Source organism: Pongo abelii, chromosome 3, assembly GCF_028885655.2.
Source record: "Pongo abelii isolate AG06213 chromosome 3, NHGRI_mPonAbe1-v2.0_pri, whole genome shotgun sequence".
Lineage (NCBI taxonomy): Eukaryota > Metazoa > Chordata > Mammalia > Primates > Hominidae > Pongo > Pongo abelii.
The window spans coordinates 135371605-135391817 of record NC_071988.2 but is presented as its reverse complement, the minus strand read 5'-3'; the positions used below and the strand labels follow the sequence as shown (position 1 = coordinate 135391817).

Here is a 20213-nt window from a genome sequence, read left to right as displayed (position 1 = left end):
CTTTGCTCATTTCTTTTTATTCTTTTTTCTTTAAACTTCCCTTCTCGCTTCATTTCATTCATTTCATCTTCCAGGGCTGATACCCTTTCTTCCATTTGATCGCATCGGCTCCTGAGGCTTCTGCATTCTTCACGTAGTTCTCGAGCCTTGGTTTTCAGCTCCATCAGCTCCTTTAAGCACTTCTCTGTATTGGTTATTCTAGTTATACATTCTTCTAAATTTTTTTCAAAGTTTTCAACTTCTTTGCCTTTGGTTTGAATATCCTCCCGTAGCTCGGAGTAATTTGATCGTCTGAAGCCTTCTTCTCTCAGCTCGTCAAAGTCATTCTCCGTCCAGCTTTGTTCCGTTGCTGGTGAGGAACTGCATTCCTTTGGAGGAGGAGAGGTGCTCTGCATTTTAGAGTTTCCAGTTTTTCTGCTCTGTTTTTTCCCCATCTTTGTGGTTTTATCTACTTTTGGTCTTTGATGATGGTGATGTACAGATGGGTTTTTGGTGTGGATGTCCTTTCTGCTAGTTTTCCTTCTAACAGACAGGACCCTCAGCTGCAGGTCTGTTGGAGTACCTGGCCGGCCGTGTGAGGTGTCAGTCTGCCCCTGCTGGGGGGTGCCTCCCAGTTAGGCTGCTCGGGGGTCAGGGGTCAGGGACCCACTTGAGGAGGCAGTCAGCCCGTTCTCAGATCTCCAGTTGCGTGCTGGGAGAACCACTGCTCTCCTCACAGCTGTCAGACAGGGACATTTAAGTCTGCAGAGGTTACTGCTGTCTTTTTGTTTGTCTGTGCCCTGCCCCCAGAGGTGGAGCCTACAGAGGCAGGCAGGCCTCCTTGAGCTGTGGTGGGCTCCACCCAGTTCAAGCTTCCAGGCTGCTTTGTTTACCTAAGCGAGCCTGGGCAATGGCGGGCGCCCCTCCCCCAGCCTCGCTGCCGACTTGCTGTTTGGTCTCTGACTGCTGTGCTAGCAATCAGCGAGACTCCGTGGGCGTAGGACCCTCTGAGCCAGGTGCGGGCTATACTCTCCTGGGGCACCGTTTCCTAAGCCCGTCGGAAAAACATAGTATTCGGGTGGGAGTGGCCCGACTTTCCAGGTGCCGTCTGTCACCCCTGGAAAGGGAACTCCCTGACCCCTTGTGCTTCCCGAGTGAGGCAATGCCTCGCCCCTGCTTCGGCTGGCGCACGGTGCACTCACCCACTGACCTGCGCCCACTGTCTGGCACTCCCTAGTGAGATGAACACGGTACCTCAGATGGAAATGCAGAAATCACCCGTCTTCTGCATCGCTCGCGCTGGGAGCTGTAGACCGGAGCTGTTCCTATTCGGCCATCTTGGCTCCTCCCCCCTCCTTCCTTTATTCACTTTTTACAGTATTTCATCTGGCATATAAGAACTAGGAAGAAAACTTAATTAAAATGCATATTCAGACCAAGTATGAAGATATAATGTCTTTATATAATGAGTGAATAAAATCACAGTAACTATTGATTGTTCTCTAAATAATTCAGATGCTATAAATATAGGACATATGCATAAACACTTAAAATCACAAGCCAGGACAACATAGTGAGACCTCATCTCTACAAAAACAAAAAATTATCCAGGTGTGGTGCTGCGTGCCTCTAGTAACTGGAAGGCTGAGATGGGAAGATGACTTGAGCCCAGGAATTGGAATCTGCAGTGAGCCTTGACCATACCACTGCACTCCAGCCTGGGTAACAGAGCAAGACTCTGTCTAAAAAAATAAAAAATATGTAAAATCACAATCACACTTTAATAAGATTTAGAACCTTTGGAAATATAATAGTAATAAAATAGCAAAAATTATATTTCTTAAATTTGGTTCTTAAAAATATAATTTACTTAAAAATATCTCTTCTAGCAGTGTGTGGTGGCTTACGCCTGTAATCCCAGCACTTTGGGAGGCCAAGGCAGGCGGATCACGAGGTCAAGAGATCAAGACCATCCTGGCTAACATGGTGAAATCCTGTCTCTTCTAAAAATACAAAAATTAGCTGGACATGTAGGTGCATGCCTGTAGTCCCAGCTACTCAGGAAGCTGAGGCAGGAGAATTGCTTGAACCTGGCAGGCAGAGGTTGCAGTGAGTCAAGATCATGCCACAGCACTCCAGCCTGGTGACAGAGTGAGACTCTGTCTCAAAAAAAAAAAAACAAAAAAAAAAAACTCTTGTAAAAAAATAGAAAGTTTACCAAGTTTGAATCTTAAGCAGTTTGAATAACTGTTGGGTTAATGCCTAGACTGTGAGAAATTTGCCAACTTTTCACACTTTTCATTAGTTTTCTTTTTCCCTTTAATTGTACAATAATAAGTCTAGTATCATAATATTTGCAAACTGCCCCCTGTTCTCTAATAATCTCTGTTCATTTCTTCTTGTGCTGAGTGCAGTCTGACTCTCGAGTGAGCTACTTTATCTGCAGCACCTGGAGGTGTTGGCTGTTTTCTTGGACCTCTACACACCACAGAACCAAGGGATAGACAGGCGTTTTCTTGCTCTTCACTGCTTTTATAAGACCATAGTTAACACCTCCTTCCTCAATATCCCCTACCGCCATCCTTACCCAACCCTATCTTTGAGAAACACTTTTTTAGATTATAACATCCTACATTCTTAGTGCAGCAGTTTTCTATCATTCTCTTGGTGATTCCCATCATTTGTTGTATTATATAGTAACTGACTTACTACATTCTGTCCTTTCCACTTCTGCCATCATTCTTCATGGCTTCTTTAGTTAGCCACATAGATTATGCATGCCAGACTCTGGCCTCTCGGCACCTATATTCTCTCTTTCAGCAATCTTACCCTCTACTCCAGCAGTCAACAGACTTTTTCTGTAAAGGGGTTTGTATTTTCAGTTTTCTGGACATGTCTTTGTTGCAATTATTAAACAGTGCAGTCCTAGCTTTATACCAACATAGATAATACATTAACACATTGACGTGGCTATGTTCCAAAAAAAAAAATCTTTATTTACAAAAATGAATACTCTGGAAAGCTGCTTAGGGACTTAAAATAGATGAGGCCATGAGCCATGTGAATATCAGGGGAAATAATTCCAGGCAGAGGAAACATCAAGTGCAAAGGCTCTGAGACAGGAGCTTGCCTGGAGTTCTCCAGAAGCAGCAAGGATGCCAGTGAAGTTGGAGTGCAGTGGGCCAGGGACAAGTAGTAGGAGAGGTTAGGGGGATAATGAGGGTAGGCGAGCGAGGGACCTTTTAGGCCATGAATGGAATTTCGGCTCTTACTCAGAGACAGTAAGTGCAGAGCCATTGGAGGGTTCTGAACCTAAGGACAATAATCAGATTTAAGTTTTAACAGGATCGTTCTGGCTGCTATGGTAAAGACAGTGAGAGGGCAGGGTAGAAACACAGAAATGAGATAGGAGGCTACTGGACTTGCCATAGATCAGGCTTGTAACAGTAGAGGAGATGAAAAGTGGTCAGATTTTCTCTATATATGTATGTATATTCCATCTCACCCTATTATATTTAGAAGGATTTGCTCTCAGATTAGATTTTGCTTTCACAGAAAGGGTCAAGAATTACCTTGGGGTTTTTATGAGCAACTGGAAAGATGGAAGACCATGGATGAAGCAGGTTTTAGGGGGACGATCACGAGTTCTTTGAGCTTGTTTGGTTTGAGATGTCTATGAGATAAGTGAAACAAGCAAATGCACCACACATTTGAGATGTCTGACATTCATTATAACTTCCTTGATTTCATGATAAATAGATAATTATTCTTTACTTTAGAAACATCATTGACCTAGGCTGAACTAACTGTTCTCTCAAAGGCTTAGATAAAAATATATTAGGTGCCTGATAGATGCAGACTGGTGCCTGCAGCTATATTTACTAGTATTCTTCATTATTCCAATGGCATCTAATTCATGAGCAAGTTCATAAATAACTCTCATGTTTTTCCCAGATTGTGAGCCTAAGATTACAGAATGTATTTTTCATATACTTCTTTTGCGTATATTATCCAGGAGAAATAAACTGATATTTTAAGTGTTTTCATCCTAAAAATAGATATATAGAGGCAAATGTTATTGGATAATATAATAGTATAGTACAATATGTCTACAAGCCAGTTACATTGCATGTCTTAACATGTATTAGGATTTTAAACTCACAGATTTCCTGCTTATAGGACATATCAACTTTGGAAAAATGCAGTAAATGAATTTTCAAAAAAAGGAATTGAAAGATGAGAGCATTTGGGCTAGTGAGTCTCTAGGGAAAATACAGTTGCAAGTGTTAAGATAATATGGTAGTAAGTTACAAAGAGAAGATGATCTAATAAGATTTTCCATTTACTATTCTCCAGGGGCTAGTGTTATAAAAGCAGCTCATCTGCTCAGTTAATTTTTTGAAGAGCATATTTTTGATTTGGCAAGATAAATGTTCTATGTTTTCTCTCTAGTTATTCATTAAAAACAATTCCAAAATAAAATGAAGTATGTTTTAAACTTTAACTCGAGAGTGTTGAAGAGAGAAAACTCTTACACTTAGAGAATCATATTCAGCTTTGTATTGGTAATAACTGTATTGTTTATTTCCTATACTATTTATTAGCTATAATCATCCAGGAATGTAGAAATGTAAAAACTTAGAAAGGATCTTATAGGATCTTCTTAAAGGATCATCTAATCCAGTGCTTATCAAGTATTACTGTGACCTAGAGTATAAAAAATGTTTTATATCATGGCCCAGTGTATATTTTATATATATATGTGTGTGTCTGTGTGTGGTGTGTGTGTGTATGTGTGTGTATGACCCAAGCAAAAGTTTCACAAAGCAATAGTTACCTTTAATGTGAAATATACTTCAGCATGTTTGATTTTATTCTTGTTATTTTTTATCTTCTTTAAAAATTGTTTCTTCTAGCCAGGAATGGTAGTGTTTGTATAATCCCAGCTATTCTGGAGGCTGAGGTAGGAGGATTGCTTGAACCAGGCATTCAGGAGGCCAGCCTCAGCAACATAGCAAGACCCCATTTCAAATTAAGAACAAAAAAAAATTGTTCTATTTTTCCTTACAGAAGTAACAACTCTTCATCAGCAAGGGATGCGCCTTCTCAGGAATACCTTTGCTTTTCCATATATTGTCTGTCTTCCCTTACTTCTCCCATACTCATCAAAATTTCTGATAAGGTTCAGAGAGTACAGTAAGATAGACCAAGACAGATGTCTCTCTTCTTTTTTGATTTTTTTTTTTTTTAAGACAGGATATCACTCTGTTGCTCAGTCTGGAGTACAGGGGCGATTTCTCAGCTCACCACAACCTCTGCCACCCTGGTTCAAGCGATTCTCCTGCCTCAGCCTCATGAGTAGCTGGGACTACAGGCATGCGTTACCACACCCAGCTAATTTTTTGTAATAGAGATAGGGTCTCACCATGTTGCCCAGGCTGGTCTCAAACTCCTGACCTCAAGTGATCCGCCTGCCTCAGCCTCCCAAAATACTGGGATTACAGGCGTGAGCCACTGCACCCGGCCCTTTTTAAATATTCGTAATGGCTAAGGATATTGATGAGAGATCACTGACTAACTTGCAATACATAGTGGAAGATAGAATAACAAAAACATAAGGCAAGAAGAAAGGAAAGTTGGAATCACCGATCAACATTCATAAACAAATGATATTAATGCAAAATTTAAAGAAGGAAGGAAGATTTTTCTATATAAATGAGTATTGTTTCAATACTCTTGAGTATCAACTTTTCCAAGAAATGAAATTACCTTTTTAGAAAACAAAATAAGCAGAATGGAATTATTCAATTAAAATATACAAGAAGATAATCTCAGATTATTTTTCAAAGAAAACAAAGAATTTTTCCAGATATTACTAAATCTATTATTTACTTTCCCCTTAAATTTATGTTTTTATTAAAAATGAGCAGGACAGAGTATTACATGAATTACCTATTTACTTTTATATTGTTTTAGTCTTCTCTGAGCTTCTATATTTAGCCATTGATGACTTTTTTCTTTCAAGCAAAAGAACTGATTGTTCTTTCATGCTGTTTGTAGTGTCATGTGATAGATGTGGCTGATACCCATACAGTCAACAGTTACTGATCGTATCTCCCACTTTCTAATTTCTTCCCAGGTTGAAATTCTCCCAGGTAATAACTATTTTGACCCATCAGAAACCCAGCTGGATTATCTAGGCTTCTAATTAGTGCTGGCTTATAAAAGGCATAATGATTTCTTCTAGTCAGTACTGAATGCTATTATACTAATCTGATTCTGTAGATATTGAAGATAATCTAAACTTGGCTTTTAATCTTGAATCAGGAGTGGGGTGAGGATTTGGGAATAAGGATGGAGACCATAGTCACCAGAGTCGATATGCTTTGACTTTCAGGACTTGTCTTGGGATCCAGTAACTTTCTTTGTGTACTTTTAGAATAGTTTTTAAAGTAATATGAATGGCATTCCCTATGAAGTTTTCATATAATAATTACATTTGATTATTTTAAAAAGTAGTTAATTAATAGTCATTCCTATTCTTAAGTGTAAGCAGTGAATTGCTTTGAAATATAATTTAATGTTAGTTGATATTAAGTTTACAAGGTAGATTTTTTTGTCATTACAGGAAGAATATCTGAAATTTTACTATAATTTTTCAATTTCTGATATAGAAATTAATTTTAACTTTTGAGTAATGAATAATTACTTATTTGGCATTTATAAATGGGGCATATTGCTAAATAGTTTTTCAAAAATACATATCCCTTATGTAACTTTATGTGTTCAAATAGCTAAAATTAGAACAGATTGTGGCTTCTAAGCCTGACCAGTTCATTTGTATGCCTTAGCCAGCTAATCAAACTCCCAATTTTTTATGCTCAAATGTTAAAGTTTCATGTTAAAACAAGTAAAAAAAGACAAAGTATAAATGCTATATAGGACTCTTGACCTTAATAACAACATAAAAATTAATATGTATCTATATCTGTCTATATTTCTATTCAGTGTTTTAAAAATGAACATCTCTATTCCAAAAAAAAACAGCATGTATTTTTTCTAATGTACTCAAGTTAATATATTTTATACTGGGAAAATAAAAATTCAAATGGTGTCGTTTTGTTAACTGTATTACTTGTGTTATAGGAAATACTTTTTAAAAAACCACATAGAGGGATTTGGCTTCACTTTTCTAGAAGTGTTAGTTTGATTTTGAACTTAGTTTTGAGTGCTTTTGTGTTTTCTATTTGAAAAGTTTTCTCTCCAGAAATGAGCAGCTTTGTCATAAATAAAGCCAGAAGAATAATGGTTGAGCTGAAATTTCTCTCCAGAGTGGTGTAATTTGACTGTTAAAATGTTCTAATACTAGTATGTGTGTGTTTTTACATTTTTAATGTAATATTGAAAAAAGTGTATATAGATATAAAATTAATAAATATATGTATATATTTATTATTTTTAATTTACAAATGAATTTAATGTTGGCTTCCCTCTTTTGGGGTAGACTTGGTGTGTTGGGTGGCCCAACTTGGCTAGTGCTTGTTTTAGCTGTGAATTATAATTAACTACTGATGGGAATATAAAAAGGATCTGACTTACAAGCTGCCATTTTTGCATCCCAGTATGTGAACCAAATCCAACTACCTCAATCTTTGCAACACAGCAAAGCTAAAAATGCAAATTCTGCCTCATTAATAACCAGGACTATTACTCAGAGCTGACAAACAATGATTATGAGGATATAATACAATCTGTTCTGTATGAATTACTCTATTAGTATCATGATAATATTGGCAGCATTGCCCTACCATGCTCAGTTTTAGAATTTTTACTAATTCTTTCTTACTTTCTGAGGACAGACTCATTCTTTTTTTCTGCTAAATTTGCTTATGATATTGAAAAACTTATTTAGAGGACAATGTGGTCAACCACACATTTCAGATTAAGTCTTTTCTGTTTATTTATCTATTGTTAGGTAACAATCCCCATCCCAGATTTAATGGCTTAAAATAACATCAGTTTATTATTTGTGATAATTCTATGAGTTGACTGGATTCAGTCAGATGGGTGCTCTACTCACATGGTGTAGCTGAGGTCATTCATGCAGTTTCGTTTAGCTATGAGTTCTGCTAGTAATAGAATATCAAAATTATCTCATCCTCAGAGGTTTCTCTTCATGTGGCCTCTTGTCTTCCAATCTAACCTAATCTTTTCTTTTAGCACAGTAAGTGGTTTCCAAGATTACAGCTCCAATGTAGAAAACTTATTAAGGTTTTGCTTGCATCACACATACTACTCACTCAAAGCAAATCACATAGCCAAGCCCAGAGGTAATGTGGGAGGGGACTGCACAAGGACATGAGTAATGATAGACATAGTCCACTGGGGTCCACCAATGTAATTGACTGCCTCATCTCCATAATAAATTTTAGTGAAGAGCAACAGATAGTGAGTTTGGGTTGTATGGCAGAGTAAGAATCAGTATAATTTGAACCAAATAATATTTTATATAAATAATTTCATAAAATTATAATTAACAACCTTGGTTTTATTTTGTGTGGGGGGTACTGTTAAGAAATGGAGGAGGAAGGAAGTAGTACTGAAATAGAAAACATTGACTTGTATCCTGTCAGCCTTTTATGAAAGATATTAAGTCTCAATAAAATAATATATTCCTTTTCTTTTGACAGAAGTGTTTCTAACATGTGTCATCAAAATGGATAAGATGTACCAAATCACTGTTGACACAGCTTCTACTTGGAGTTTAATTTTCCTACTCTTTTCCCTCTTCTCCCTTGCCCATTCATTTCCACTTCCTCTCTCTCTCTCTCTCTCGCGCGCACACACACACATACACACCTTTTTGTCCATGTTATCATAATGTCCATGATGTGAAAGTTAATTTTTGGAAATGAAAATAATTTAAATTTATGATATTTTGTATGTTGGGTAAGCTTTCAGATTCTTCAACTTGCTAGCATTTTTGGTACATTACATGTTCTATCAGATAAAACAGCTGAGTCACTGGCAATTCTCATATTCCTAATTTGAAGTGGAAAAATAACAATTTTCTGGGGCTTTAGGAAGTGTATAGAGAGACAAATGTGGCTTCATATCCTAGACGTCATCTAGCTACCTCTGTACCCTCAAAATTATAGCATCACATTTTAAACCTACAGTCAAAATGGTTTTCTTTTTCTGTGGAAATTGTCTGTTACTTACTTGTTACTACTTTCTCTAGTCACCATAATAATTTTTTTATTTCTTCTCTTTTGAATTTTTTTTAAAATATTATTTTACCCTGACAAACCAGTTCATATCCCACCAGGTATTTGGCAAGTAGTTTGTTGACAGAAAGGTTTTAGGGAGCCCATGTAGTATTCTCAGTAAGAACAAGGTCTTTGGAATCATCCAACTCTACATTTTGGTCCTAGCCAGGCCAATTACTTGCTGTTAACCTGGAAGTTTCCTCCATACCTCTAAGCCTGTGAACATTCATTTGTAAAAGCTTATGGCAAAATGTCCTTGTGGTGCTTGCATATATTAAATAATATAACTCTTGAAAAAATTATTTGCATTGTGCCTGACAGTAAGAACATAAGTTTTATTATATCTTTTAACCCCTTAAGTGAAATGAGGAATTAAATAGAAAACTTCTATCATATTTAATTAAAATTTCTCACATCATACAAGGACCATGGTCTATTTGACCCCTTCTTTATGGAGCTAATATTTAGCTAGAAACTGCAATGAAATAATGCAAGAACACAGGACAAGAAAAGAAAGCAGCGATCCTGCAATCATTCAAATGTGATAATACATGCAGGAGAGAAAGGAAAATAACTAGGCCATGGGTCAGCTAACCTTTGGAACTATTTTTAGCCTCAGAAGCACTTTTATCCCCCTTATAAATTCCATACTTAAAGTTCCAAAATTTAAAATTTGATGAGAACTGTTGTGCTGTTTCAGGTTGTGAAAATTCATTTATTCATACACGTAATTTTACCTTTGAGCAAACTTCAAAAAGAATGACTGCCAAAATGTATTATAACCTGTTTTCTCAAATGTTTTTCTCATTCTCTTTTTTAAAATTTCTCTCTAAAAATGTCACAGGGACAACTGTAATTAGGCTCATTGCATCCACTCATATGTGCAGCTTATGGCAATAACAGAGCAGTCATAGAAAGAACGAGGTACAGTATGCTTCAAAATGCAGCATCTGCAGTGCTGTCAAGGCCGGCCATGCCGTCAGTCTTGAGCTAACAGCTGTGATGAACAGAATGTTGTGTTATTCCTTTGGTGTGAAAATGAATTGACAGTTATTTATAGGGAATAATTAATGTAACATTTTGTAAAAGTAAACATGATTTTCAATCCTTGAGAAACTGTTAGAAAGGAAAAAAAGAATAGAAAATGAAGGATACTTTTGACCAATAGAAAAGGCTTGAAGAGAAATAGATGATGTCTACAACTAAAACACTATCTTCCAGACGGTTTAGACATACCATCAACTCTGAGAATAATAGTTGAAGAGTTAAACATTTTTAAAGGAAACAAACCCATCCTCACAGTAATTGTGAACATGGGGAATGTCTCTGTGAAGACTATAGTATCTACTTTTGTTAATACAGTAAGTGAAAATCATGACAATTTCATGTAATTCTGTTTTATCGGTTCATTATTTAAAATAAGAGAGTGGAAGGAAGTAGGGAGGGACATAGGAAGGAAGGAATAAAGGAAGGAAGGAAATATGTATATATTAATCCCAAGTAAATATGATGCTGAATATGTGATATGAATAGCACATTTATTCATAATCTCACGTGGTCAAATGGCTGGTTAGACATATTGGAGATTATTTTGGAATTATGTGATGCAAAAGAAGTAAACTTGGCTGAATGATTTGTCTCAAACCCTTATCACATGTTAGCTGGTTAAGTGCTCTTGTATCATGTGTTTGATTATCATGTTTCCATGTGAACAACTCCTGACTTGTTCAAAAAATAATTAATTTCTGAATGATGATATTTAGTATTAATTAGTATTAATAAGCGAATGGAAATAATTCTAAGAATATGTTATTCCCAGGATAGACGGAAATTATTGCTACTTCTCCAGTTGTACCTGAAATATTCTCCTCTGTTCAGCTGTACACCTCTTTCATCTGGACACCTAAGATCCCACCTGCACCTAAGGCTTTTACCTTCAGACAATGGAAGAAAGTAATGGTGATTTCCTCCCGGTCACATTGTAGACTTTACTTTTCAGTTTAACTTTGATAACATGGGAACCCATCTTATTTTCCAGAATAATTGTATGAGTTCTTTAAGAAGCCATGCCATTATTTAAGTTCATTTGAATACATACTGTATTATAACTGCTAAGTGAGATATCTCTGAAACTGTGTCATTCAAGAAGCCAGTGAGCTATCGTCCATGGCCCAGCTTTCTTTACTGTACTAAATGGTCATTAGAAGATGCACCATCAAACCAAACTCTTTATATTCTTCAGCAGCATAAGTTTAAGCAAAGCTAGCAGGCATCTCTGATATTGGCAACGTGAAGAATACCTTTCACACCATTAAAGTGATAGAAGAATTGCTTATGTAGCCATCATTTTATTTTATTTATATACGTGTGTGTGTGTGTGTTTGTGTATGTGTGTGTGTGTGTGTGTGTTATGTGTATATATAACATATATATAGCTATCTTTGGTGAAAATTTCCATCCCAAAACCTTCTACAGTAAATGCTCAAAAACAATTTGATGAAAGACCATCTACTATGTGCGAGATCCCTGTGTGGGATGCAAGACTTATAAAATATGGTTCCTGTTTGGCAGTATTGGTGATGAGACTATATACTGAAGAAGGGAAAGGTATTAAAGGTAGTAAATAAAGATAAAATATGCTGCATGAATGACCTCAAGGGTGAAACTGTGACAAGTAAGATAAGCGTGGCAGGGCAGGGGGGACTGCAGTGTGCTTACATTTCATGCACTCAAGAGCTAAGTAGAGGGTTTAAGACTGAACTGCTGGCTGCATTCCCAGTCGCCTACAGTATAGGCCTCCTCCTCATGTTAATAACAATAGAAAATTCATATTTTACAAACTATAATCTATCTAGAGAGGAATTCAGAAAATATTTTAATAGGAGGCCAGGAATGAGATCCAAAGGGGATGGAATTAGATGATAAAGCACAGAGATTATGTTAAGTCTATGAGCTTGGGGATTGAATGAGTACTACAGTCTCCTTGTATAAATAATTTTAGTTTGTATGATAACCTAAATGTTCTTATAAATTCGCATTTTCCATGTGGTGGTCATCAGTGCATGGGAAACATAACAGGTTGTAGTAGAAAATCATTATTATTTTGTGGTGACTTTTGTAAAAGCAGTTGTGTCCTTAAACTTTATTGCTTTCCCTGCCTTCTTTTGCTCCCAGTGAAGATCAAGCCACCACTTCAAGTGATTTGGATACATAGGAAAAATTCACTGGGGCTACCAGAGGTTGGAAGGTGGGAGAAGGGAGAGGAGCAGAAAGAATAACTATTGGGTACTAGGCTTGGTACCTGGGGGACAAAATAATGTGTACATCAACCCCCCATGACATGAGTTTACTTATATGGCAGACCTGCACATGTACACCTGAAGTTAAAATAAAAGTAAAAAAATAAAAATAAATAAGCAAAAAAAAAAAAAAAGAATTCACTATCTATGAAGGATAATTGGGACAAGGTGTGGGACTTATGAACAAATAAATAGCAGATACAGCAGTATGTAGTTCTACATGTGTGATTTAGTTTAGAGTTGTCAGTTAAAGTCTAGCTCATTGAAAATTTTAAAGTGGCATTAATTTGAGAAATTAGTAAATTATTTTAGCAAAAGTTCAAGCTGTACATTTTGGTCTAATGACTTGGTAAATGGATTTGGGTGACCTGAGTAAATAAGTAACATAACAAAAACTGTGTTTTGCCAGGTTGGCCAGGGAGTGCCACCTAGAACTTCTTGGACAAAAGGGAGAACACAGGGAAACCATTTCCTAGACTTGGAATCATTCCTATTACTGTCTATTGTAGTGACCAAGCATGAGTTGGTGAAGACTTGGACTAAGGTGATAGCAAAGGGAATGGCAAGGAAGTGAAAGAATTGCCAGAACCTGGTAACTTTGAGTATATGGATATATATTATAATGATCCTTAACATTTGTTTAGTATTCACCTGAAAATTTGTGGATTTTTATCTCATTTAATCTCAACCATTTTATAAAGCATAGGTACTAATATCAATTACAAGTTAAGCAGTTTTTTTTGAAGATCACATAGTTACCAATTTTTAGAACCAGAACCCAAACCTTAGGTCTATCTGAACCCAAGCTATGTTGTAAAAGATACGGACGTATCAAAGGCTAAAATAAAATGTAATGCCAACATTTCTAGCTAGGAGACATATGTCCATGTGAAGTGGGGTTTAACGTTGATCATTGGAATAGATATAACACAGTTTTTCTTCTCTTATTTTTTTCTAGTGCGACTTCATGATAGCATATCAGAAGAGGGCTTTCACTACTTGGTGTTTGATTTGTAAGTATATACTCTGTATTCATTATTTTTGCCATCTAATTTAGGACCGTTTTGAATTAATGATTTTTCTCATTGTACAGTCCAAATTACTGACTGCTACAATATTTTTTAATGTTCTTCAAGTAACATTCAACTCTAATTCTTTTGAAAAGAGGATACTACTCAGCATTGTTTTATTTAAAATTTAATTTAACCTTAATTTGAATTAACCTTAACCTAAGTGAAATAGTTGTTTCTCTTTGCATTGTCCACTGTGATGTCATGAGTGGTTCTCAATTCTACCTTGTAGCACAAAAATGTTTGACATAAGCAAAATTTTCCATTTGATTTTTAAGAGTATGTATAATTTATTGTCTTAAAGTAAAAAGAAGACTCAAGGAAGAAACTTGGATTACCAAAATTGATCTAAACTAATCAAGACTTTTAAAGTGAGGCGCTGTCAGCAAGAATGAAGGGAAAATAATGACTCTTGGCAGGGATATAGTGGCAGGGATATAGTAAAACAGGCCACACATATGGTTGGTAGGAGTTTAATAAGAACATACTTTCTGGAAATCAATTTGGTGCTACTGTGCTCATCAAAGGGAATAAAAAATGTTTGTATCATTTGACTTAGTAATTTTACTCCTCGGAACAAAGTCCATGGAAAGTATACCCTAAATTCGGTTAAAATTTTATGCTGAAAGATGTTCATCACATCATCCTCTATAACGGGGGAGAAAAGAAAAGAAAGAAACCAACTTAAGGATCCAATTATAGAGAAATAGCTACATAATTATAGTATATTCATATAATGGACTACTGTCTAGCATTTTAATGTGATGCCACCGAGTTTTGGGAAAGATTAAAAAAATTATTTCACATAATATGAGTTTGAAGGTAGGTTAATACTAGGTTTGGTTAATTCAGTACTTCAATGATATCATTAAGAAACCACGTTCTTTCCATCTGTCTGTTTTTAGTATTATGTGGGTTTGTCTTCATGTTTGAGATCCCCTATGGTCTGAAATTGACTGCCACATTTTCAGTTATCACAGTGACTTCCAAAGGCAGAAAAAGGGGAATCAAAATTCTATTGCGTAAGTTTTTATTCATGGAGAAATCTTTCTCAAGAGCCTCTCAGAAGATATCTGTTCAAGAATCCTTAATTAGAACTGTTTCTCAAGCCCACACTAAACCAGGTATTTGTTAAGGGAATGAAATTACAACTGGCATTGACAAATAATAATTTAGTCTGTAGATCTGGTGAGGGAGCTGGCCTCCTCTGAATCATGTGATACCCAGTCCAGAACTAAATTGTGATTTTGTTATTAAGAAAGAATGGGAGTTTTATCTGTTGGGTAGTGTCACGCGCGTCCGTGTGAAGAGACCACCAAACAGGCTTTGTGTGAGCAGTAACGCTTTTTAGTCATCTGTGTGCAGGCGGACTGATTCTGAAAAAGGAATCAGCAAAGGGAGATAGGGGTGGGACAGTTTTATAGGATTTGGGTGGGTAGTGGAAAATTACAGTCAAAGGGGATTTTTCTCTTGCAGGCGGGGACAGGGGTTACAGGATGCTCGGTGGGGAGCTTCTGATACTCATCGTCCAGGAGAAGGAATGTCACAGGGTCAATTGATCGGTTAGGGTGGGGCAGGAACAAATCACAATGGTGGAATGTCATCAGTCAAGGCAGGACCTGGCTATTTTCACCTCTCCTGCGGTTCCTCAGTTGCTCCAGGCCATCTTGATGCATACCAGCAGGCTTGGGCTCAGAGGCCTGACAGGTAGGCAGCCAAGCATATCTGCCATATTTAGAATAGAGACTAAAGCGCTACTTCTGCACAATCCTACTGCACAGGCTCCTCTCCACAGTCCCAGTTCATCCATGGCTTGCTCATGTGGCCGTAGTTTCATCCGGCTCTATGTTGTTCTAGTAGTGATTCCTCTTCAGTCCTTTCTCAGCTCTTGTTTTTACTTTTTCCATTATTTTTTCTTCCTTTCCAATGTTTGAGTCCCTTCTTTTATGATTTTTTTTCCTTAAGCTTTCTTTAGCCATTCTTTTAGGATAGGTATGCTAGCAACAAATTGTTAGTATTCCTTTTTCTGAGCTTGTCTCGATTTCCCCTTTATTCCTGAATGATATTTTTGCCAGATATAAAATCCAGGTTGAGAGTTCTTTCAATGTTGTGCCACTTCCTTCTGGATTCCTTGGTTTTTGATGAGACATCTTTGTCATTCTAATTGTTTTTCCCCTAAAGATAAGGTATTAGTTCTCTCTGGCTGCTTTAAAATTTTTTGGTTTTTGTTTCTTTTTTTCATTGTCTTTGGTTTTTAGGTTTGTCTATGATGTATCTTGCTTGGCTTGGATTTCTTGGAGTTTACTTATTTGGAGTTCACTTAGCCTCCTGAATGTGTCCATTTTTGTTTGGCAAACTTGGGGAACTTTTGGACATTGTTTCTTTGAATACCTTTTTAGCCCCACCTTCTTTCTCCCTTCCTTTTGGAACTCTGATGACATGAATGTTGGATCTTTTGTTAGAGTCTAAGAGGTCCCTGAGGCTCTGTTTGTTGTAGTTTTCCCGTAGTCTGTTGTCTTTTGTTTAGTTTGGGTAATTTATTATTGTTCTGTCTTCAAGTCTGATTGTCTAATTCTTTCCTCTGTTTTTTTTTTTTTTGGAGACAGAGTCTCACTCTGTCACCCAGGCTGGAGTGCAGTGGCGCGATCTCTGCTCACTGCAACCGCTGCCTCCTGGGTTCAAGCGATTCTCCCATGTCAGCCCCCTGAGTAGCTGGGATTGCAGGCGCGCACCACCATAACGGCTAATTTTTTTGTATTTTTAGTAGAGACGGGGTTTCACCATGTTGGTCAGGCTGGTCTCCAACTCCTGACCTCGTGATCTGCCCGCCTCTGCCTCCCTAAGTGCTGGGATTACAGGCATGAGCCACTGTGCCTGGCCCATCCATTGAGTTTTTTATGACTGTTATATTTTTCATTTCTGCAGTTTCCTTTTCTTCTTTATAGCCTCTATTTCTTTGCCAAGATTCCCTTTTGTTTGTTTGTTTCAAGTGTGTTCATAAGTGCTCTCTGAAGCTTTTTTTTATTATGGCTGATTAAAAATCCGTATCAGATAATTCTGACAGCATTGTTATCTTGGTGTTGCTGCCTGTTGATTATCTTCTCATCCAAATTGAGATTTTCCTGGTTCTTGATACGATGAGTGATTTTTGGATTATATCCTGAACATTTGGGGGTATTATTTTATAAGACTTTGGATTTCATTAACTATTCTCTTTAGCAGGTCTTCTCTGATACCAGAGTAAGCAGGTGCCATCTTATTACTGACTGATGGGGGCTGTAGTCCAGGTTCCCCCCACAGCCTCCACTGACATGCCTGGGTGGTAGTTCCTTACGGCTAGGTGAGGTTATTGGAACATAGGGATTTTTATTTTTTCTATATTTACTGGGAGCAATACACCTACCATATTTTTTTAAGCAGCAGACATGTTGTTATTTCTTAATACATTTAATTTGTCAGATCTCCTTTGTTTTGCAGATCAAGGTATGGTATTGTAAACTGAGATATGTTCTTCATGCTATGATGAATGGTGGAATAAAAAACACTTTTGTGAGTTCTCATTACTTAAGTAATAACATTCTGAAGTGAGTTTGATCACAGCTCGGTCAGGGAGGAAACACTTTTTTCTATCCTTTTAGGTTCAGTGCCTGGGGCATGAGAATTAAACTAACAAGAGAGAGATTAACAAGAGACAAGGCATATAATTTGTATTAATATTTATGTGCATGGGAGTTCACAGAAAAGAAGTGAAACTCAAAGAAGCAGTTAGGCTCAGGCTTTTATACCCTTAGGAGAATTTGGGCTTCAAGAGATAATGGAGAATTGACTTATGGAAAAGTGACTAGTAAATATATGAAGGAGCTAATGGAAGATAAGGGCTATTTTAGTAAGATCTGTTTCTGCAAACTCATCTGCTGTCGACTCCCTGTCTTCTGTGATGAGTCAATCTTTCTCACTGGTGTTGGGGAAGGAGAGCATCTTCCTTAAAGGGAAATTTATTCCCTGCTTTTAGGCAGATAAGGGAGGGCAGATAATTCTCTCTATATCTGTTGATTCTCACTTAGCTTTAGCTCAAAATAATCCTTATGCCAAAGTGGCATATTTGGGCGTGATATATTTTGATCTCCTTCTGCTGCAAGAAGCACTTCAGTGTTAGGTCAAAACCTTCTACTTTGCCAGTTTTCCACAGTCATCAAGTTATTTATACCTATATTTTAAAATTTATAGCTTCTGTATTCCTTATTAAATTAAGGGCATGATGAGAATCACACAGTTTATTTTTTCTTGTATCATTTTTTAGAAATTCAGGACAATATTTGGTGAAGAACATAAAGAAAGCAGTTCACATGGAAACAGAATAAGATTTTTAACTAAAGTGGATTATGTCTTTAGCAATGATATTTGTTTGGGTTATTAATGTCTTTGAAACCAAAGTGAAGAAGGTGAAAGTTTACATACAAACCATAGTAATTTGAAATATGCTGCAACAGGCAACTGAACTTCTGGCCTCTAGAATGAAGGGCTCAAATTCTTGCAATTGTTCTTTAGTATTTAAAGTTTAAGAGGAGCATTATTAGCAGTTATCCTGAAAATGATCTACCAGTAAATGAGATTAATAAACTAAACACAATCCAATAAAGCATCCAGCATTAGAAAAATTGAAAAACAATGGTTAAAAGTATGCATTTTCAATGACTGAAAAGAGAGCAAAACAGATATAAGTGTCTAATTTCTCAAAATTACATGATCATAGCAGCAATAATCTATGAAAAGGAAAAGTAAGCAGCTTTAGAAAAATGCACATTTTAAATATAGTTAAGAAATATACATTGATATCTTAAAGATGTCAATGAAATACTCTTATGGAAAATTAGAGCCACTTACCCAATGAGTTCCGAGATAAAATAACTGCTTGAATTCCCAAAGAAGGAATGTTCCTTGTGTTCCTCCTTTTGATGATAGTTTTGGCAGTGTGGTGCTTGTACATATTTCCTGTGGAATGTTAGCTATTCAGAATCTAATGGAAGTTCTATTTTTATAGGTGCATTGAGTCTTCTTCTAATGAAATGATTTTTACTTTCTAAAAAATCAAAACAAAGGAGAACATGAATTCTATGGAAAAATTTTCTTCTTTTTTTTTCTTTTTAAATTTTATTTTATTATAGAGATGGGGTCTTGCTATGTTGCCCAGGCTGGTCTCAAACTTCCAGTCTCAAGCTATCCTCCCTCCTCAGCCTCCCCAAGTGCTCAGGTGTGAGCTACCATGCCCAGCCTCTTCTTGCTATTTTAAATTTACATATATATATATATAATAGCAGGAAATATATATAGAAAGATACGTATAAAGAAATAGAATAGCAAGAAACATATATATATAACAAGAAATATACATATTTCTTGCTATTTTAAATTTATATATTTTTATTCAGATATCTAGCCATTTTTAACAATAAGACATTAGTAGTCTCTTTTGCAGATAGACTCAGGAATGAATGGGAAAGGCTTTTATGAAAGCAAAGTCATCTTTACAGCAAATAATGAACTGCCCTGATTTTTTTCAAATAATCCTTTCCAGGGTTTGTGCCTAGCATGGTTTCTAGGCACACCTCAGCAGCTCTGGAGAACAAGGAGGGCTAAGTTTATAGAGATGTGAATTTACCGAAAGATAAGAGAAATGGAGCTAGATTGTAGTCCCCAAGGGAGAGGCCTTCAGGCAGAGACTTCAGCCTTAAGCAGATAAGGCAGATCTCAGATCAAGTTCATTTCTAGGGCTGATGGTAAATAAGGCTTTAACATGGGCAGTCACCTGAACATATGTGTTGGCATTGAAAAATTGTTTTCCCTCTACCCATTTTAGGTTCATCGGCTGGGACTCCGCAAATTAGACTGACAGGAGACAGATTAAGGAAAAAAACAAACAAACAGATGTTTATTAACCTGTGTATAATACGTTCACATGGAAGCACTCAGAGATGAGTAACTCAAAGGGGTGGTTAGAACTTCAGCTTATATATCATCTTAAAAGAACAATAAATTCTTAGAGAAGAGACGAAACAAAGGAAAAGGACTTTGAGTCTATAGGAACAGCAAATTGTGTGAAGGTAAATAGATGAGGATAATTAATGGCAGATAATGGCTAGTTGTAGTAAAGTTTCTTATGCGGATTCCTCTGGTGCCGTCTCCAGGCTCAGGCTCTAGGTTGTCACTAACTTCTGCCTTCCCTGGAGAGAGGGCAGGAGAGAAGACTCTACAAATTTATGTCCTGCTTTTAGGCAGACAGAGGGAAAGCAAAGAGCTTTATCTGTATCTGCTTCTTCACAATTGCCTTCAGCAAAAAATAATTTTTACAAGTGGCATACTTTGGAGTGACATATTTTGTTACCCTTCATTAATGACATTTATTTCAGGAACTGTATGTCAGAGAAAATCAGTATTATGTGTTTGTTGAGTGAATACTTGTTCAAGAGACCAAAAAAAAAATTAGTAATTACAGTATAATACAACATTTGCCATGATATTGTTCTGTGTAGACAGCTTCAAGCAAAGATGGACTTAGTTTAGAGATAGCTTACCCCAGTTAGAAATCACTGAAGTAA

The 20213-nt window shown here is 36.7% G+C and overlaps 1 protein-coding gene across 14 annotated transcripts in view; it reads left to right on the top strand.

The window, feature by feature from the left end:
- CAMK2D (calcium/calmodulin dependent protein kinase II delta) overlaps nucleotides 1-20213 on the top strand; it is a 314208-nt gene that overhangs the window by 143279 nt on the left and 150716 nt on the right. For all 14 annotated transcript variants that reach the window (XM_024245828.3, XM_024245829.3, XM_054554383.2 and 11 more), the window contains exon 4: nucleotides 13506-13560. In XM_024245828.3, coding sequence (XP_024101596.1) covers nucleotides 13506-13560 — 55 coding nt within the window. The remainder of the gene's footprint in view (nucleotides 1-13505; nucleotides 13561-20213) is intronic.